Source organism: Panthera onca, chromosome C1 (genome assembly GCF_046562875.1).
Source record: "Panthera onca isolate mPanOnc1 chromosome C1, mPanOnc1 haplotype 2, whole genome shotgun sequence".
Classification (NCBI taxonomy): Eukaryota; Metazoa; Chordata; class Mammalia; order Carnivora; family Felidae; genus Panthera; species Panthera onca.
Window position 1 is genome coordinate 32626538 of NC_138346.1, and position 17045 is coordinate 32643582.

Sequence of the window (17045 nt, forward strand, 5' to 3'; positions counted from 1 at the left end):
TAGGCCAGAATGGAGTCTCTGAATCGACCCTACACTTCACTTATGCCCCCTTTATCCCCACAGCCCAAGCTGGTCACCCCCTACACCGCCTCACAGCCTTCCCCACCTCTGCCGCCCCCGCCCCCACCCCCACCCCCACCCCCGCCCCCTCCCCCCCCACCTCCCCCTCCCCTGCCCAGCCAGTCTGCACCTTCTGCAGGCTCAGCAGCCACGATGTTTGTCAAGTACAGCACAATAACCAGGCTGCAGAATGCTTCTCAGCACTCGGGAGCCCTATTCAAGCCTCCACCACCCTCAGTGATACAGTCTCTGGCTTCCACCCCACAGTCAGGAAAACCTCAGATCCTGGTGCCCCCCAATGGAGTGGTTCCCCCACCCCCTCCTCCACCCCCACCCCCCACCCCGGGCTCAGCTATGGCCCAGCTAAAACCGGTGCCCTGCACCCCATGCCTCCCACAGTTCAGCCCTCCCCCTCCCCCTCCCCCGCTGAAGATTCATCACGTGCAGCATGCCACTCAAGTGGCTCCTCCCACACCACCACCTGCCCCTCCTGCCCCTGCACCCCTCCCTCCCCAGGCACCCCCCAAACCCCTTGTGACTGTGCCCCCACCGACCGGCACCAAGACCGTGCCACCTGTCATGACACAAGCTGTGCCACCTACACCTGCTCCTCCGGCTCCCCCCGCAAAAAAGCAGCCAGCTTTTCCTGTTTCCCACATTCCACCCTCTCCCCCTGCTCCTCCTGGCCCTATTCCGCCACCCACGTTACCCAAGCAGCAGAGCTTCTGTGTAAAACCGCCTCCCTCCCCACTATCTCCAGTGCCCTCGGTGCCCTCGGTAGTGAAGCAGATAGCCAGCCAGTTTCCGCCCCCCCCAACCCCTCCTCACGTGGAGTCACAGCCCTTAAAGCCCCCCACAGCAAATGTGGCCCCTCAGTCCCCTCCTGCTGTAAAAGCAAAACCTAAGTGGCAGCCCAGCTCCATCCCTGTCCCTTCTCCGGATTTCCCTCCTCCTCCACCTGAGAGCAGCCTGGTGTTTCCTCCTCCTCCACCACCACCACCACCACCACCACCACCACCACCACCACCACCGCTGGCCTCAGCCCCGCCACCACTGCCAGCCACACCCACAGCTTCTCCAGCCTCCGCCTCCGACAAAAGTGGATCTCCTGGCAAAAAGACCAGTAAGACGTCCAGCCCCGGGGCAAAGAAACCTCCCCCAACCCCACAGCGAAACTCCAGCATTAAGTCCAGCGGTTGCGCAGAGCACCCTGAGCCCAAAAGACCCTCGGTAGACAGTCTAGTGAGCAAGTTCGCATTGCCAGCAGAACCGTCAGGGTCTCCCAGCAAAGAGAGCCCCCCTCCGGCAGCACCCCCCAAACCTGGAAAACTGAATCTTTCTGGAGTTAACCTTCCCGGAGTTCTCCAACAAGGATGTGTATCAGCAAAAGCATCCGTTCTGAGTGGACGTGGAAAAGACTCCGTGGTAGAATTTCCTTCTCCTCCATCTGATTCTGACTTTCCACCTCCTCCACCTGAAATAGAGCTTCCTCTGCCCCCCATAGAGATTCCGGCAGTATTCTCGGGAAACACCTCTCCAAAAGTGGCAGTTGTCAATCCTCAACCCCAGCCATGGTCCAAAACATCCGTGAAGAAGGCCCCTCCCCCCACACGACCCAAACGGAATGACAGCACCCGCCTCACTCAAGCAGAGATCTCTGAGCAGCCAACAATGGCCACAGTTGTGCCACAAGTGCCCACCTCTCCCAAATCCAGCCTTAGTGTCCAGCCTGGATTCCTAGCTGACCTCAACAGGACACTGCAACGGAAGTCCATCACCCGGCATGGCTCACTCTCCTCCTCCCGCATGTCAAGAGCAGAACCCACAGCCACCATGGATGATATGGCATTGCCCCCGCCCCCCCCTGAACTGCTTTCTGATCAACAGAAAGCTGGCTACGGAGGGAGTCATATATCGGGCTATGCAACGTTGCGGAGAGGACCCCCTCCCGCTCCCCCCAAGAGAGACCAGAATACCAAGCTCTCAAGAGACTGGTAGTAGCTACCATAGGACTTTATTTTCATGGTGTCTGTAATCAGTTCTACAATCAGCTCACCTGATCACCTATGAATTCTGGTGTTCAGAGCCTCCTAGTATGATGTTGTTATTCAGGTAGTATCCAGCTCTATGTGTGTGTACATTTGCGTGGACACACATAGCTATACACATATAGTGTGTGTATGTATATGTATATATATGTATACATATATGTATGTGTATATGTATATATATATAGCTGAGAGTGAATCTATTTATTCCTTTTCTCTCCTAATCTGAAAATGGGTTTGTGTATCTTGGGTGGAAGAGGCCTGGAAGGGGATTGTGTCCTGTCCCTTATGATTTCTATTATCTATCATGTGGATTGGACCAAAAACTTATAATGACTTATTTAGAAGGCATTTTATAAGTGTCCATGCACAGCCTGTCTGTGCACGTTGTGTTATATCTTAAGGAATAGATGGATTATGTGCTGGTGTCTCAATTTGAGAAGACAACAGAATGTTTGGTGTACCAATGGGGCTTTTGTGTTTGTTTGTTCCCCATTTGGCTGAAGTTCGAACTGCTTGACTGACACTTCATGACTGTACATGAAGGGGCACTTTAAATCAGGAAACTCTGTCAGCATCACGGATGGAGAAATAGTGCAGTATGGGGAAGTTTTCACAGACACCGTATCTGTTCGTGCTCGTGCATAGGCAGTAAATATATGATGTAACCAAACCATTCTAGTTGCAGTATCGCTGCCATGATCCCACCCGTATCTAGGATGTGTTCTGTCACAGGTAAGCTCTTCACCTACAATACATGGATAATTTAGTACTATAATCCCGGGTAGTTCTTTTTGTACCATTGGAATCTTTTTCATAAGCTTTGCGAAGCCTCATCAAGCTTGGCTTCATGATCCTTGCTTTGATTTGTTGTGAGAGAATGTCTGACACGGTACCCCTGGAATGCTCCGTCCCACCAGTTGTAGTGTGTGCTTTAGGTAGACGTTGATAGTAGATATCTGTAGACAATTGCTGTATCAAGTATACACATCCCATGTCCGAAATAGTGCATCATTACAAAAAACAAAGTTACCTTCTGAAATGCGTATTTTTTGTGTGTTGCTCTAGGATGGGTGATTAGGAAAGAACAAAACTGGCCCCTGTGCAGGTATCATTAATCAGGTTGTACTTCGTTTAAGCATGGGACTGTCCTACAGGGAGGGAAAAATATAAATGAGCTTTTTGACAATTTCATCCTCAGCTACTGGAGTGCACTAGGATTCTTGCTTGCCATAGCTTGGTTGTGGAGATTTGTCCAGGTTAACCAGGTGTTCTGATGGAGTAGTGTAGTCCAAAGTGACAATACATGATATGCATGTGCAATTTGGTATAACACAGAATTATCACTCTCATCACACCCTACAATCCTGTATGCTTCGCATTATACTTAGGCTTTTTTTTTTGTCCTGTGAATTTTCCTTGGTATGTGAACTATGTACTGTCTCATCAGTTTATGATGATAAAGTGACCATTACAAATAAAATGCAACCTCAGAGCTGCTCTTACACAATAAAAACTAGCCATCCCAGCAGTGATAAATGAGCACATCTTGTAAATGAACGTCTCTACCTGTTGTGAATACGGATTACCAGTGCAAAATAAGGATTGTCCCATAAGGAAAAAGTGATGCCATAGCAGTGGGGCAGAGATAGTAAATAATTCAAAAATAAGCAAAAGTTGTACTGTATACACAAGATATTCCTATAAAGCCACCTCCAGAAAAGTATGGCCCCAGAGAGGATGTGAAGTGGCACCTCACCATTGCCACGGCCCCAGGGTATCGGTCTGCATATTCATGTGCTTACAGAGCAATGTGTACCTTTGTGCATTTTTTAAAGCCCTGCTTCTTTAAAAGGTACTTGGGACTTTTTCATTTGTTCTCAAAGTTCTGTGTGCTTGATATCCTTAGGCTTTTAAAGCGACCTTTAACACATCTGCGTTGTTAATTAACATGCACAGCAGTTTGGGTAATGGTTGAATACAGATTGCCACGCTCCACTGTAACTCACGAGAGAAGGAATTTCCCATTGTGTTCTGCCTGCAGCTTTGTATTTTAAGGATCACCCTTATTTGTGGGGTAAAGTTACTAATACAGTGGCGTATTCATCACTAGGGTTTTTGTTGTGATGGTGGCCTTTATATATATGTATACGTATACGTATATGTGTATATAGGTGGACTTCAGCTTTGCTTGGGGGGGAGGGGGACAATAATGTGCCCTCAGTCTTCCTTCACCCATGATTTGAGCCCTAAGGTACAGCCTCTGTTTAGTCATTGTAGGATTCCTTAGGCCTTCTTGCCTGATAGTCATCTTGAACTGAAGCTTCCAGCATATCACTTTCCTGAAAGAGCAGCCATCCTTTAGAATGCTCATGGCACGGAGAAGAGGGCCAGAGGAAGAACTCTGTCATTCTTACCCCAATCCAATGGCTAGTCTACAATAGGCTGTTTTCTTTTACCTATCTCCAAAGACAGAGAAGGCTATTAATCAACTTTCCCATTTGTTTTTTGTGAAACGCTGAATTAAAAAAAAAAAAAAAAAAAAGATTATACTTCTAGTGTTTTACTCCCTAGTGGAGTGTTTTTAAATTTGGATTTTTGTTGGGATGTAGTTCTGTGGGCTTTTTTGTTTTGGTTTGGTTTTTTGACACTACTCTGTTCTTGTAACTTTTCTCTGGTGTGTTTGTGGAGAACACCTGCTGCCAAAGGACACTAATACTGTGCCTTCTTCCACTGCCTTCTGCTCAGCAGCTCTTCCAACCCCACATAGCCGCATCTGGTCAGAGACGAAAATCTGGACAGCTGAGACTTGGCTGTGCTGAAAAATGAACAGCATGGATGAGCTCATCGTGCTGCTGAGGGCAGTGCAAACAGGTGCCTATTTCAGCCAGTGACTCAGTTAATTAGTGACCCCCTTAACTTCTACCACAGATAATTTCAGAATTAGACCACCCTGGGCTTAAAGTTTTGGCACCAACTTGGAAAGGCAGCAGAGCCTATTCTGTTGATAAAACAACTTACACTAGGTTCTAGGTAATAATACAAATGCTAGACTATTCTGTATTGCAGTTTTATTCAGCTGGGCTTTTACTACTCAAATACATTATTTCTTTAGCTGCTGTAATTTTTTCTTAAGTATTCTTAAGGTTTTCATAGGTACTCATTTAACTGTAAATTTGTTTTTAATTTTGGGGACTTTTTAAGATGAGAAAGATGACATTTCAAAATTACAGGAAAATGATTTTCATGAGAAAATTTCAAAGTAATGTAGAGGTGATGGTGTTTTACAGTCCTCTAAAATCAAGGTGCTCCCGCCCACCAATGGCATACTCTGCTAAGGGCTGTGAACTTTCCTGGAAGTCCTCTCTCTGTGTAAGTTTACTTGCCACTAAAAACAATGCCGAGTTTATCAACAAAGTTTAAACAAAATTGGGAGGTCATGAATAAGTAATTCCAGTGGAGTGACGACTCTGAGATCAAGAGTTAATAGGAGCTGTGCATCCAGTTAGAGTTTGAGAAGCTGCTGTTCTGGGGGAATAGAGCTGCTTATCACCTTGTGTCAGGGATGTAAGGTTATAAAATAGCCTGGAAAAAAAGTGTCAGGTAATGGTATGGGTTGGTTTTATTTGACTATCAAGCCACCAACAGAACCCTTTGTCACCTTTTTTCCCTAGTTTTATGTTAACAAGCTTTTTCATATACCTTCAGAGCCAATAAATTATAACTGATAGAATGTCTCACATTTTATTCAAGTTTAGACCAATTAAACCTCTATGGCCCTGTATGATTACAGAGGTAATTACTTGCTTTAAATAAAGTAGGTATAATAATTTGGACTTACACATTTGATGAGAGGATGTCTAGTCCTAAAACTCCCTTTCAGGTTGCAAGTATCTTTTGGCACTTCGAGTCTTGTTTTATTGACATCACTTATTTATATAAAGTGGGTTATCCCAAACCCTGTAGGAATATGTGATCACTCACAAGTTGAGATTTGATGTACAGAGAAATGCAATACAATATCCCACAATTTTTTAAGATTTATTTTCCTTTAAACATTCAGTAGAAGAACATCTCTATACCTTTACCAGGCTGTCTCTCCAACTAAACAAGTGCTCTGTTCTTATTGTGCCCTCAGAAGGTCTGTATGTAAAAGAAACCTGAAATATAGCTGTAAATTTGCTAAATAAAAAGAATATACTTGAGAAACACATAAGGGAAAACATCTCCAATTCATTTGCTCTTTGTTGAAGAGAAGACACTATCTGCTATAATCCCCAGTGCCTTGAACTCTCTTGGAGGAATAGTATTTAAAAAAAATCCAACAAGCAAACTTTGAGGTGCTAATGAAAGAGAAGGAAGATGAGTATTTGTAGTTTGTGCAGAAATAGAAAAAATGTCTGTCTCACAAGAGATGGCTTCATCTAGCTGAAGAGTGGCCACTTTCTACCAAAGACATTTAGAGAAGTAAGTCAAGTCAGGGTGATGGCAAGTACTGCGTATTAAAAGGTAGCTAAGTTCAGAAGTGACCACAATGATCACGGATGGCTATTAATACCAAGCTCATCATTGTTGAAGCCTCAACCTCTTCTTAGGCAGAACATGCTTGCAGCACTTAAAGTCTTTGCATTTTGGGAACTGTCCATTGTTTGATTTATTGTAACCTAATACCAAAAACTGCCACTTTTCATGATTCCTACTTCCTATATATTTTTTCTCTACTTGTAAATAATCCCTCCTCGAAAATAAGCATTAACTGGAATGTTTCAAATGATTTTGCTTAATTTTATCATTAGCCACTAGTGAACTCCTTTTATAGAAATGTACAATTACGGTATCATTAGCTTGTGCTAAATATTGTAAAAATCATTGTTTACTGTTTCAAAGGAAAATTGCACATTATATTTAACTGGGATTGCTCGTTTTCCCATTTCTTTAAAAAATGGAGTCAAGGCTTACACTGACATCCAGGCTGTGGGAGCTTTGTTATAAATAAATAGATACAGTGTAGGAATATAGTTTTTTAAAGCATGAAAAAGGCGGCAAAAAGAACTGCATTATAAAGTACCTGATAAGAGGACATTATTCAAACCATTATGATTATGCACAGCTCGGTAAAGGTGAAGTTACAATTTTTCTTTCAGCTTTGTTGCTATTTTCTTCTGCTTAAATGTACGCTCTCATTTCATTATGTGCCTTGCTCCCTGATTGTGCAAACCTATATATAGATATATATAGAGATATATATATATATATATATATATATATATGAGAGAGATATATTCAGTACTACTGACGATGTTTTTTTGTTCTGCTGGATTAAGTTATTTTCCAAATTACTCCTACCAGTTACTGTCGGTGAAATATTGTAATGGCTTAGGACAGTAGTCATACAGTCAGTGTAAATTTGTTTTCAGTTATGTGTTTTCATTATGTCAGCTTACCCAATTCTTAATAAAAAGAATACATAGATTTCATTTAAACATGGGGACTTGACTGTTTGTGGATTGACATCATTAAGAACTTGGTTTCGCTGTTCATGTTGGTGGTACCCATAAATAAGCTGTGCGGTAAGAACAAATTAAATACATTCAACTCATTAACCTTTAGTTTTTACTGACAGATGAGAAAGCTTTGGCTACTGAATACATTAGCAATTAAGTAGTGATAATAAATTTTAAGATTTTTCTTCTTAAACAAAGTACAACCTTTTTTATTTTAAAGCTTTGCTATCACCATTATGTGTTGGCCTGCCATGTCGCCATGTCAAGGTATGTACACCGTGAGTTTGCCAAACCAAGGCAAAAAAAAAGCTCTTTTTATATTAAGAGAATTTTATATTAAGAGAATTGTATTTGGGGGCAAGTGATCAGAAAACAATTTAGAGCAACACAGGAGGATACATTTCAGCTTACTCACCTTAGTACTTAACCTCTTTGGTTACTTGCATAAATACATTCACAAGACATTTGGACTTACTTTGTAGAATTTTATTTAGGTCAAGTTCTTAGTACACAGCAACAATTTCAAATACAATTTTTGAAATTAAGAAGTCAATGTTCCCCCACTCATCTGGAGGTGGCTTAATGGCACACACAAAAAACATTACTGGCAACAGACTGCTCCCTCAAGTTTTCCTGCATGATTTCTACTCAACTCAGAACACCAACCCTCTCTGCAGGAGCTTAAAAATACAACTGGCCAGATCACAAGTGTTTACATTCTTTTTTGTAAACCATTTTAAGAAGAAAGATGCATGGACACAAAGTATGAAAAACTGCTTTTCCATAGAATTCTGAAGTTGCAAAAGACATTACCATTTTAATGTGAAAATAAGCTTTTTGTGTTTTTTACAAAAAACCTCAAGATATTTAGCAAGGATCATTTATACATAGCTAGGCCCTATTGTCAATTTTAAGAATTATGAAATTCTTAAGAAATAGGAACAAAGATCAGCATAAAGTAAACTTCAGATTATGAGCACAATGCCTCCATTTATAAGGCTCTCTCAATAAGGCTTTTTGCTGTGCTCCTGCCAGTGTTGAAATAATAGAACCTATTTTTGCTACATAGTACTGAGTGTAGTAGAGGGTTAAAATGATTATTTTCACTAATTAAGGTTGCACTTAGTACACTCCTTTAAACAATTTGAATACTGATGGTATTTATCGAAACAGCATATCTTTTCAAGTATCTTCCTGAAGACATCAAGTAGAACTCAGTTTTTAAAGAAACATAGCACATTCAATTAAGACAGTTGTAGAAAGAGTACCAGGCGTTGAGTCAGGAACTCTACCACTGTTAACTAGCTGTTACCTGAAACGAAACGTCTAACCTCCTCAGTTAAAATGGATCCTCTAGCTCTAAAATTCTATGATCCTAAGTAAATCATGTGAGGGAAATCATCACCTTCACACCAGTCAGGAGTTCCTGGCCAAAGACGTTCACAAGTGAACAGATGGGAAGTGATTCAGATCCCTTCTTTTTGAAGACTTGGCAGTCACGTGCCAATTCCTCCATCAAACCCTTTTCAGAGGGTAAGGTGGCCTTCAGAACATGTCATGCTCTCTCCACCAAGGAGAAAAGGTAATAAAAATAAAGGAACAGTTCTTAATGTAGAAAGGTACCTGCTAAAAGAAAATGAACACAAAAGGATAAAAGCAAACTACCATTTTGATGCCTCTCCAGCAGAAAAATCTTTTAAGTAATCATCAGTAATCAACATAAGACAGCTAAGGAGCACACCTGCATCGCAGACATCACTGTAAAGATGCACAAAACCTTCTCTCTAGCTGGGTAATAAACAGCAGCAGGAGGGGGAAAGAAAGGGAGGGATAAGAATGTCCCACCTAGTGACTTTTAGGAATACAGCAAAAGTAGCAGGCCCTTGCCAACGCTAAGATGGGAACAGCAGGTGCCCCTGAGGGAGATAGAAGGCAACTAGCCAAAAGAATGGAAAATACTGATCAAGACATTTCAAAAGACTCCTATTTACTCCCAATACAGGCTGAATCTCTCGGGGCTAGATTTTGGTTTTTAAATTTATTGCCCTGGTCATAAGGTCAACAAGAAAGTGTATTTTCATTAATTTCCCCATGGCCTTTTAAATAGTAGTACCAAAAGCAACGGGCGGGGGGTGAGGTGCTTAAGTCACTTTTTTTTTTTTAAATGGAAAAAAAAAGCACTTGAGGAGGAAAAAATTCCCCTCTCCCATTAGATTCCCTCTATCCTGTTAGAATGGTTGCTTACTAGTCAGATTTTAGACTTGGATCATCTTTGCCACAATATTATGTATCCTGTAAGATTTCTGTATTCATTTGGAATTCCTACTACCATCTTGTAGTTTATAAAAAGATAAATGGGGGAAACTTACGATAAATCAAGAAATACTACCTTCACAGACTATTAATAGCATGCAATCTATGAAATATTACATACATTAAAAGTCTCCAATTAGTGTAGGCCTGGCCTATCATCATTACATAGCATCCTTCCAAGACAATATAGAGAATTCAAAACTGTACAAAAATTTAAAATATGCCAAAAATCCAACAGGTTTTTTTTAAAACAATCACACAGATTAGTACTAAATAATAAAGAAAAAGCTGACCCATGGATCCCCCTCTGCTGCAGGTCTTCAGTATGAAGGACTTCATCAGTGTCTTCTGCACCCCACAATCCAGAAGGGGTCCAACAGGCACGCGGACTACCACCAACTGTTTTGCACAATTATCTTCTCTGCTTCTGTAGGTGTGAGCTGTGAGAACTATACTGGATTTCAAAATACCTCCTTGCCTTAAAAATCCACTAAGCTTTCTCAGCACAAAGCTATTTAAGTAAAAACTGGAACATCTAATTTCAAAACAGGTTTCCTAGTTATACACCAACACTAAGAAAAGTTTAATCTATCCAGGTCCATAATGAACCCGAAGGCTCAGACGACACTTCAGGGCCATTACTTTGAAGGAAAACAGGGAGTAAAGAATGTCAAGATGACCTAACAAAAGCATGGAGCAGAGGCAAGTTAATGAACACTAAATTCAAAGTGTTGAAGAAATCTAAAAGCAAACAGCTAACCTGCAGTGTGTGGGAGGAAAACCCCTACAACTTTAAAACGAAAAGTCTTGATAAGGGAACTCTATATCTGGGTCTCCGTTAAATGGGGATGAAGTTCTGTGCTCAGATTTATAAGCAGAATATTAACTTTTGCTTACACCGAATTCCCTCACACACTAGCGCGCACTTGTTCATTTTTCAAATTTATCGACCTCTACTATCCTGTTAAAGGCCTTCACTTGAAGTAAATGCAGCTATTGCCTCTCCCCTCTCACCCAGCACCGGAAAATGACCTGGCAAAAGGCTCTTCTGGCCAAGTCCGTGGGACTGGGACAAACCCACAGCACTGTTAGGTCTGTGAGCTGGGTCATCGCCACAGCTTCCACCTGCTGAGCAGCAAGCCCTCCTGGACGTTTCCACTATTTTTTATACTGATTAAAGAAGATGAGTAAATCCACCTGCCTTACAAACTCCACTGCATTTGAAGCTATAATTTGTACAGACAGAAAGAAATACTTGTTATTGTTTCTCTCAACATTACATTAATTTTTAGCAATGTAATTAGGTAAGTATTTGGCCTTACACCTCTTATCCCACGATTCTTAGTCTGAGGTACAAGGTTCAAATTCTCACCAACAGAAGCTACTAAAGCCAGTCACACAAAACTGGGAGAGTATTTCCCTTTCCTAGAATTGAGTATACTACTCAGCAGCAGCTAACACTGGCCATTAACAACAGAGAGGACGGTAGCAAGACTTTTGTTCCCAGTGACTGTTAAGAGACTTGAAAGTAGCTGCTATTTTCCAAAAAAGAATTTTTTCTAAATAGTGAAAGAAGTAAAGAAATAACTGGTCTGACCTCCAAGATTCTACTCCTGGAAAGAATGCCTAAGGCAAGGGTTTAGAATGCCTATTGAGCAGAACGTTTCTACAGTTCAATCTCTTCAGAACCTCAGGACCTCACATCTAGCTTCACGCGCCTACTTCAGTATACGATCCAGGCTACCACACTTCACACATCTGGGTACACAAGCCCTTAGTGGCAATGCAGTCTCATGCAGCAGCAGCACATTAAGATCAAGCCAGCGATTGTTAACCACCCTCAGAATGTTTGGGGACTCATTTCATCATCCTCAGTCTACAAACTGAAAAACATGAAGGGATGCAAGTCAGCAGCGTTAACTCATCTGGTGCACTCAAAGTGCTGAGAGAATGCAGAATTTACAGTGTGAAGAGGAAATAAGCCATCGAAACAATTATAAAAATGGTTAAGTATGGTATTTAAATACTAGTTCACTTCTCCTCATACAAGTGGAAGAAAGTGTGGGGTGCGGGTACGGCGCGAGACCACAAGGCTGACCCTTTAGCACAGGCACTGAAGAGCATCCAATGCCACAGATTCTGCAGGAGGAGAAATCCCAAGGGTGTACAGTATTCCTGAGAAAAATCCCAGATTTTTTCTGAATCAGTCTTAACCTGATTTGTTTTACAGAGTTATGCTATTATACCTCTGATATATTTAGAAATGGTCACTTTATTTTAATCCAAACAGGTCAGCATAGTAATAATGGCAGAAAGACCCATTTGTTCAGATTCAGCTTGCTTTTTTAATACTGGGGAATAAACCAAAAAAACATAAGTAGTTTGTGTCATTTGTATCTTTCCTTCATTTCACTGGAGGGGAAGCCCCAGGGCCTTTTGATAATCTGGGAAGACCTGACTATTCAGGGAAGCATAGCCCTGCTGAGCTTTACTCAGAATAATGCATGATAGACTCAACATAATTCCCGGGAAAGAGCCCAGTCACTCCATTCATAACTCCCTCATACCAACCATCATCATTCTTCTTGATGACATAAATAATGGCTCCTTCCTGAAAGGACAGCTCATCTTCCTTGTCTTTTGTATAATCATAAATTGCCACAACTAGAGGGAAAAAAAAAATAGGATGTGAAAAGAATAATATTCCTAGAAAGACAAATAAATGAATAATATCCATCCTTTCCCAACTTCTGCAGCACTTCAAACAGTAACTTTCTAAACACAGACTAAAAATTTGTTTCCTAATACCCAGTTTATATACAGTGGAATCCCATCTTGGAGAGGTTAGGTTCAAAACAGTATAAATGAAAAAAAAAAAAAAAAAAAAAGAAAGAAAAAGAAAAGAAAAAAAAAATCACATTTAGTCAAACTTACCTTCAAGAGCCTATGGACAAATACCTCATTGAAGAAAGATGCACAATCCCAGAATCGGGAAAGATGGCTGCTACTTCACTTGAGCTTGTATTGAAGCACCATATTGTGTAAATCTTTAAACATGAGAATTATACTAGTGCAGTGAGATGCACCATAAAAGCCAAGTGAGAAATTGAGAGAGAATAAGGGAATAGCAGATTTACTTCTCCTTTCTCAAACTCCCTAGAACTTATATTGGCATAAGGCAGCATGTGTTTTGAAAGAATATATATAGTAGATTCCCATTGTTCACACATATAATTTGTAGGAAATTCAGTAAGTTAGAGTTAAATTGGGATACCCTGTAACTTGCTCAACTCCATGTAAAGATTTATCTTTTTTATAAAAAGATCCTCTGCATCTTCATTTATACCACTCAGAACTCCAGTCTCCATCTGGCCATCATTCTGATAAGTATATACTGACTATTAGTTTTTCATACAACCTTAATCTTCACATACAAAAACAAAACTACAACAGGGACTTAGGATGTAATGCAACTTACCCTAGTTAATTTTTGTTTCTGGGCTGCTTTAGTAAAATTTAAATGGCTTTCTTAATCTCTGAATATTTGCCATTATAGTAATCTATTACAGATGCCAGAAAATGCTTTGGAGGACTCTAAGAGGAAACTAATTTTTTTTTTAAAGTTTATTTTTTTGAGAGAGAAAGAATGGCGAGTGGGGAGTGGCAGAAAGAGAGGGAGGGGCAGAAAGAGAGGGACTGCTCGGACTCATGCCTGAGTCACCCAGGCGCCCCAGTCTAGGAAGAATTTATAGTGTGGATTTCTCAAAATATAACCAAACACCTAAACACAAATGCAACAGAAGTTTAACTGAATGTAAGATATGTAGAGTACTTAGTACTTCATCAACCTAGGTTTTGTTAGTTTTTTGTTTTTGTTTTTTGTGGTTTTTTTGAGTTGATAACATTCTTGATGCTTCTGGAAATGCAAACCCACTGCAAGTAATTAGCAGGAGAATATCCCCCAAGTCCTGTTAATTCTACCTCCTATGTCTCTCAAATCCAAATACTTTTCTCCATCATGACAGTCACTGCCCTACTTAGGGCAGCAGTCTTTAAAAATACACATATCACTGGGGTGCCTGGGTGGCTCAGTCAGTTAAGCAACCAACTTCAGCTCAGGTCATGATCTCGTGGTTTGTGAGTTTGAGCCCCGTGTCAGGCTCTGCGCTGACAGTTCAGAGCCTGGAGCCCATTTTGGATTCTGTGTCTTCCTCTCTCTCTCTGCCCCTCCCTTGCTCGTGCTCTGTCCCTCTTTCCTTCAAAAATAAACATTAAACACACACACACACACACACACACACACACACACAAACACACATATCACTGGCTGTACCTGAAGATTTTCTAAACAGTATGAGTGACAAATAATTTTATAGAGACACTTTCTAGATTCTCAAAACATACTGCTTCCTTACACCTGAAGCTAATATAATACTGTATGTCAACTATACTAGAATTAAAAAAAAAACTGCTTCCTAAAACTGATCTGCTAGAAATGATACCTTCAACCAGACATCAGTCATAAAAATTCTCATTTCCTATTTATCTTTCTCCTACTTCACAGAAGTACAGTTGTGGACCACCTTAAAGTACAAAACAGCTCTGGGTACCAAAAGGACAATTCAAGAATCTGGTGTGGTATTAAAAAGGAATTACTCCACTGATTAACCCAACCTGCTTGCAAGTTGTTCCCCTTCCTTTGCTTTTAACAAAATTTAAAAAATACTGTACTGGAGTTATCAGCTGACACATGATCACAAACATAATTTTTAAAGACAGAACATTATTTGATTTTTGGTACATAAACTCTGAAAGAGTTTAAAAAATGAGTGACAGTGCCACATAAAAATACTTCCATTTGCATCTACTTATTTATGTAAACAAGATTTTCAGCACCACTGCCTCGCCCTAATCTGTTGCTTAGGGAGGTATAAATTCCTGGTTTTCTTATCTCAGATTATCTTTTTTTCAAAAAAGTTAAAATATAACTTTCATGGGAAGTTATTAATCTGCTTAAAAATCTTACACAATTTCCCTCCACCATTACATTGTTTTAAAAGAAAAAAAATGCAAACACCTCAGGCTGGTGGTATTTCAAGGCTTCCCACCGCTAATTACAACATACTTCTCTTTCTACACTCCTACCCCACCCTCTCCGTGCCACCCACCCATGTTGCATGTGACACTACTCACCATATCCCAAACCACCTTGCCCTTTCACTCAAGAGGATTCCCTCTGCCTGGATGGCCCTTTCTATCTTTCTTCTTTGCCTGAGACACACCACAAAGCCATGTTCTCTGAGCAGCCTTCTGGAATCCCCAGATAGAATTAATGGCACTATTCACTTTTTGACAATTGTTAATGGAGCATCCGTGCTAATTTCTAGAGATACAAAGATGAACAAGACAAGGGACTGTCATAGTCTTGTGAGGACAGAAATATTATCTGATAAATTACCATACACTGTTTATACTTCTAACAAGAAGTTACAAGAACACAAGAACAGATGGCTTGTTAGAAGGAAGGAATAGAAAATAGGACACTGACAAACAGGTTGAAGTTTGCCAGGAAGAATTTAACACTATTAAATAGTATAGCTAAGCCTCAATCCCAGGTTTGAGATCAAGCTAAGGACAGTGGTTAAGAATGTAGGCTCTCGGAGCACCTGGTGGCTCAGTCGGTTGGGTGTCAAACTCTTTTATTTTTTTTTTAAGTTCATTTATTTAGAAAGTGTGAGCAGGGGAGGGGCAGAGAGAGAGGGAGAATCCAAAGCAGGTTCCACACTGTCAGTGCAGAGCCCCGATGTGGGGCTTGAACTCACAAAACTGTGAGATCATGGCCTACGCCAAAATCAAGAGCCAGATGCTCAACCAACTAAGCTACCTAGGCACTCCTGATTTCTGACTCTTTGATTTTGGCTGAGGTCATGCTCAGCATGGAGCCTGCTTAAGATTTTCCTTCTGCCCTTCTCCCCCGCTCTCTCTCTCTAAAATCAATGAATGAATGAATGAATGAATGAATGAGGGCTCTAGGTTTATACCACCTAGTTCAAATCCCAGCTCTAGCACTTACAAATTTACAGAACATACTTAACTTTCCTAAGCTTCTTTTTACTCAAATGTATAATGGGAATTACAATAGTGCTAACACCTCAAAACAACATAATATTGTCATATTAAATGAAACAATGCACATACAATATGTAGCCTAGGACCTTGTTTATAAGTAACCATTATCTATATAAATGTTAGCTTCTTTTATTATCATTTATAGCTATTATGATATACTGTCTTTTCTGAAACACTAACATTTTCTGTTATATAAATAATTTTTGAACCTCAATTTCCTAGTTTGCAAAATGGGGAGATTAACTGCCTTACTAATGTAATAAGTCTTGCATTATGTCAGGCACATAATAAATACATGAAAATATCTGTTCTTAGGGCATCTGGGTGCCTCAAAGTTTGACTCTTGATTTCAGCTCAGGTCATGATTTCCTGAGGGTCGTGGGATTGAGCCCCGTTTTGAGCTCTGTGCTGAGAGAGGGGGAGCCTGCCTGGGATTCTGTCTCCCTCTCTCGGCCCATTCCCTGCTTGCACACATGCACATGCTCTCTCTCTCTCTAAAAATAAATAAATAAACCTTAAAAAAAATAAAGAAAACATCTGTTCTTTACCCAAGTTAAATCAAGATACTTACATATACACATTATCTCCATTTGGCAGGTAAGGGCAGTAATCAAGGGTTAAGATAAACCACCTCCTATGACAGTGGTTCTCGACCCTGGAAGAACTCTAAAAAATTCTGATGCCTGGGTTCTGTGCCCATGGATTCTGATTTCATAGGTCTGGAGGTGCAGACATATTAAATGCTGCCTAGATGACTCTAAAATGCTGGCAGGGTTGAGAACCAGGCCCTAAGGTCTAAGACAACAAAATGAGTCATTAGACAGTAGCCTTAACATTGATGCACACTCAAACAAAAAAAAGCAACCACAAGCTAAGCTCTTTAGAAAGAGTAAGAAAGAGCTTAACTGATTTTCATGTTTTAAAAGATCTGAAATTATCAGCTAAATCAAACTTTGAAAAATATCTTTGGGAACAATTCAGGCATATTCTT

General features: G+C 40.7%; 2 protein-coding genes across 57 annotated transcripts in view; one reads left to right on the plus strand and one right to left on the minus strand.

Annotated features, from left to right (window-relative positions):
- RAPH1 (Ras association (RalGDS/AF-6) and pleckstrin homology domains 1) overlaps positions 1–17045 on the plus strand; it is a 155401-nt gene that overhangs the window by 97721 nt on the left and 40635 nt on the right. For 5 of the 7 annotated variants that reach the window (XM_078450964.2, XM_078450963.2, XM_078450965.2 and 2 more), the window contains one exon: positions 4–7591. The exons of 1 other annotated variant lie outside the window; for it this stretch is intronic. In XM_078450964.2, the coding sequence (XP_078307090.2) occupies positions 4–2058 (2055 nt within the window). In that variant the 3' untranslated portion in view covers positions 2059–7591. Of the gene's footprint in view, positions 1–3; positions 7592–7832; positions 7880–10241; positions 10397–17045 lie in introns of those variants that run through there. One more of the 7 variants, XM_078450969.2, reaches the window with a different exon arrangement.
- Positions 8084–17045, minus strand: part of ABI2 (abl interactor 2) — a 123102-nt gene continuing 114140 nt past the window's right edge. For 43 of the 50 annotated variants that reach the window (XM_078450979.2, XM_060623067.3, XM_078450972.2 and 40 more), the window contains one exon: positions 12295–12589. In XM_078450979.2, coding sequence (XP_078307105.1) covers positions 12414–12589 — 176 coding nt within the window. In that variant the 3' untranslated portion in view covers positions 12295–12413. The other 7 variants (XM_060623078.3, XM_060623076.3, XM_060623074.3 and 4 more) reach the window with 2 other exon arrangements.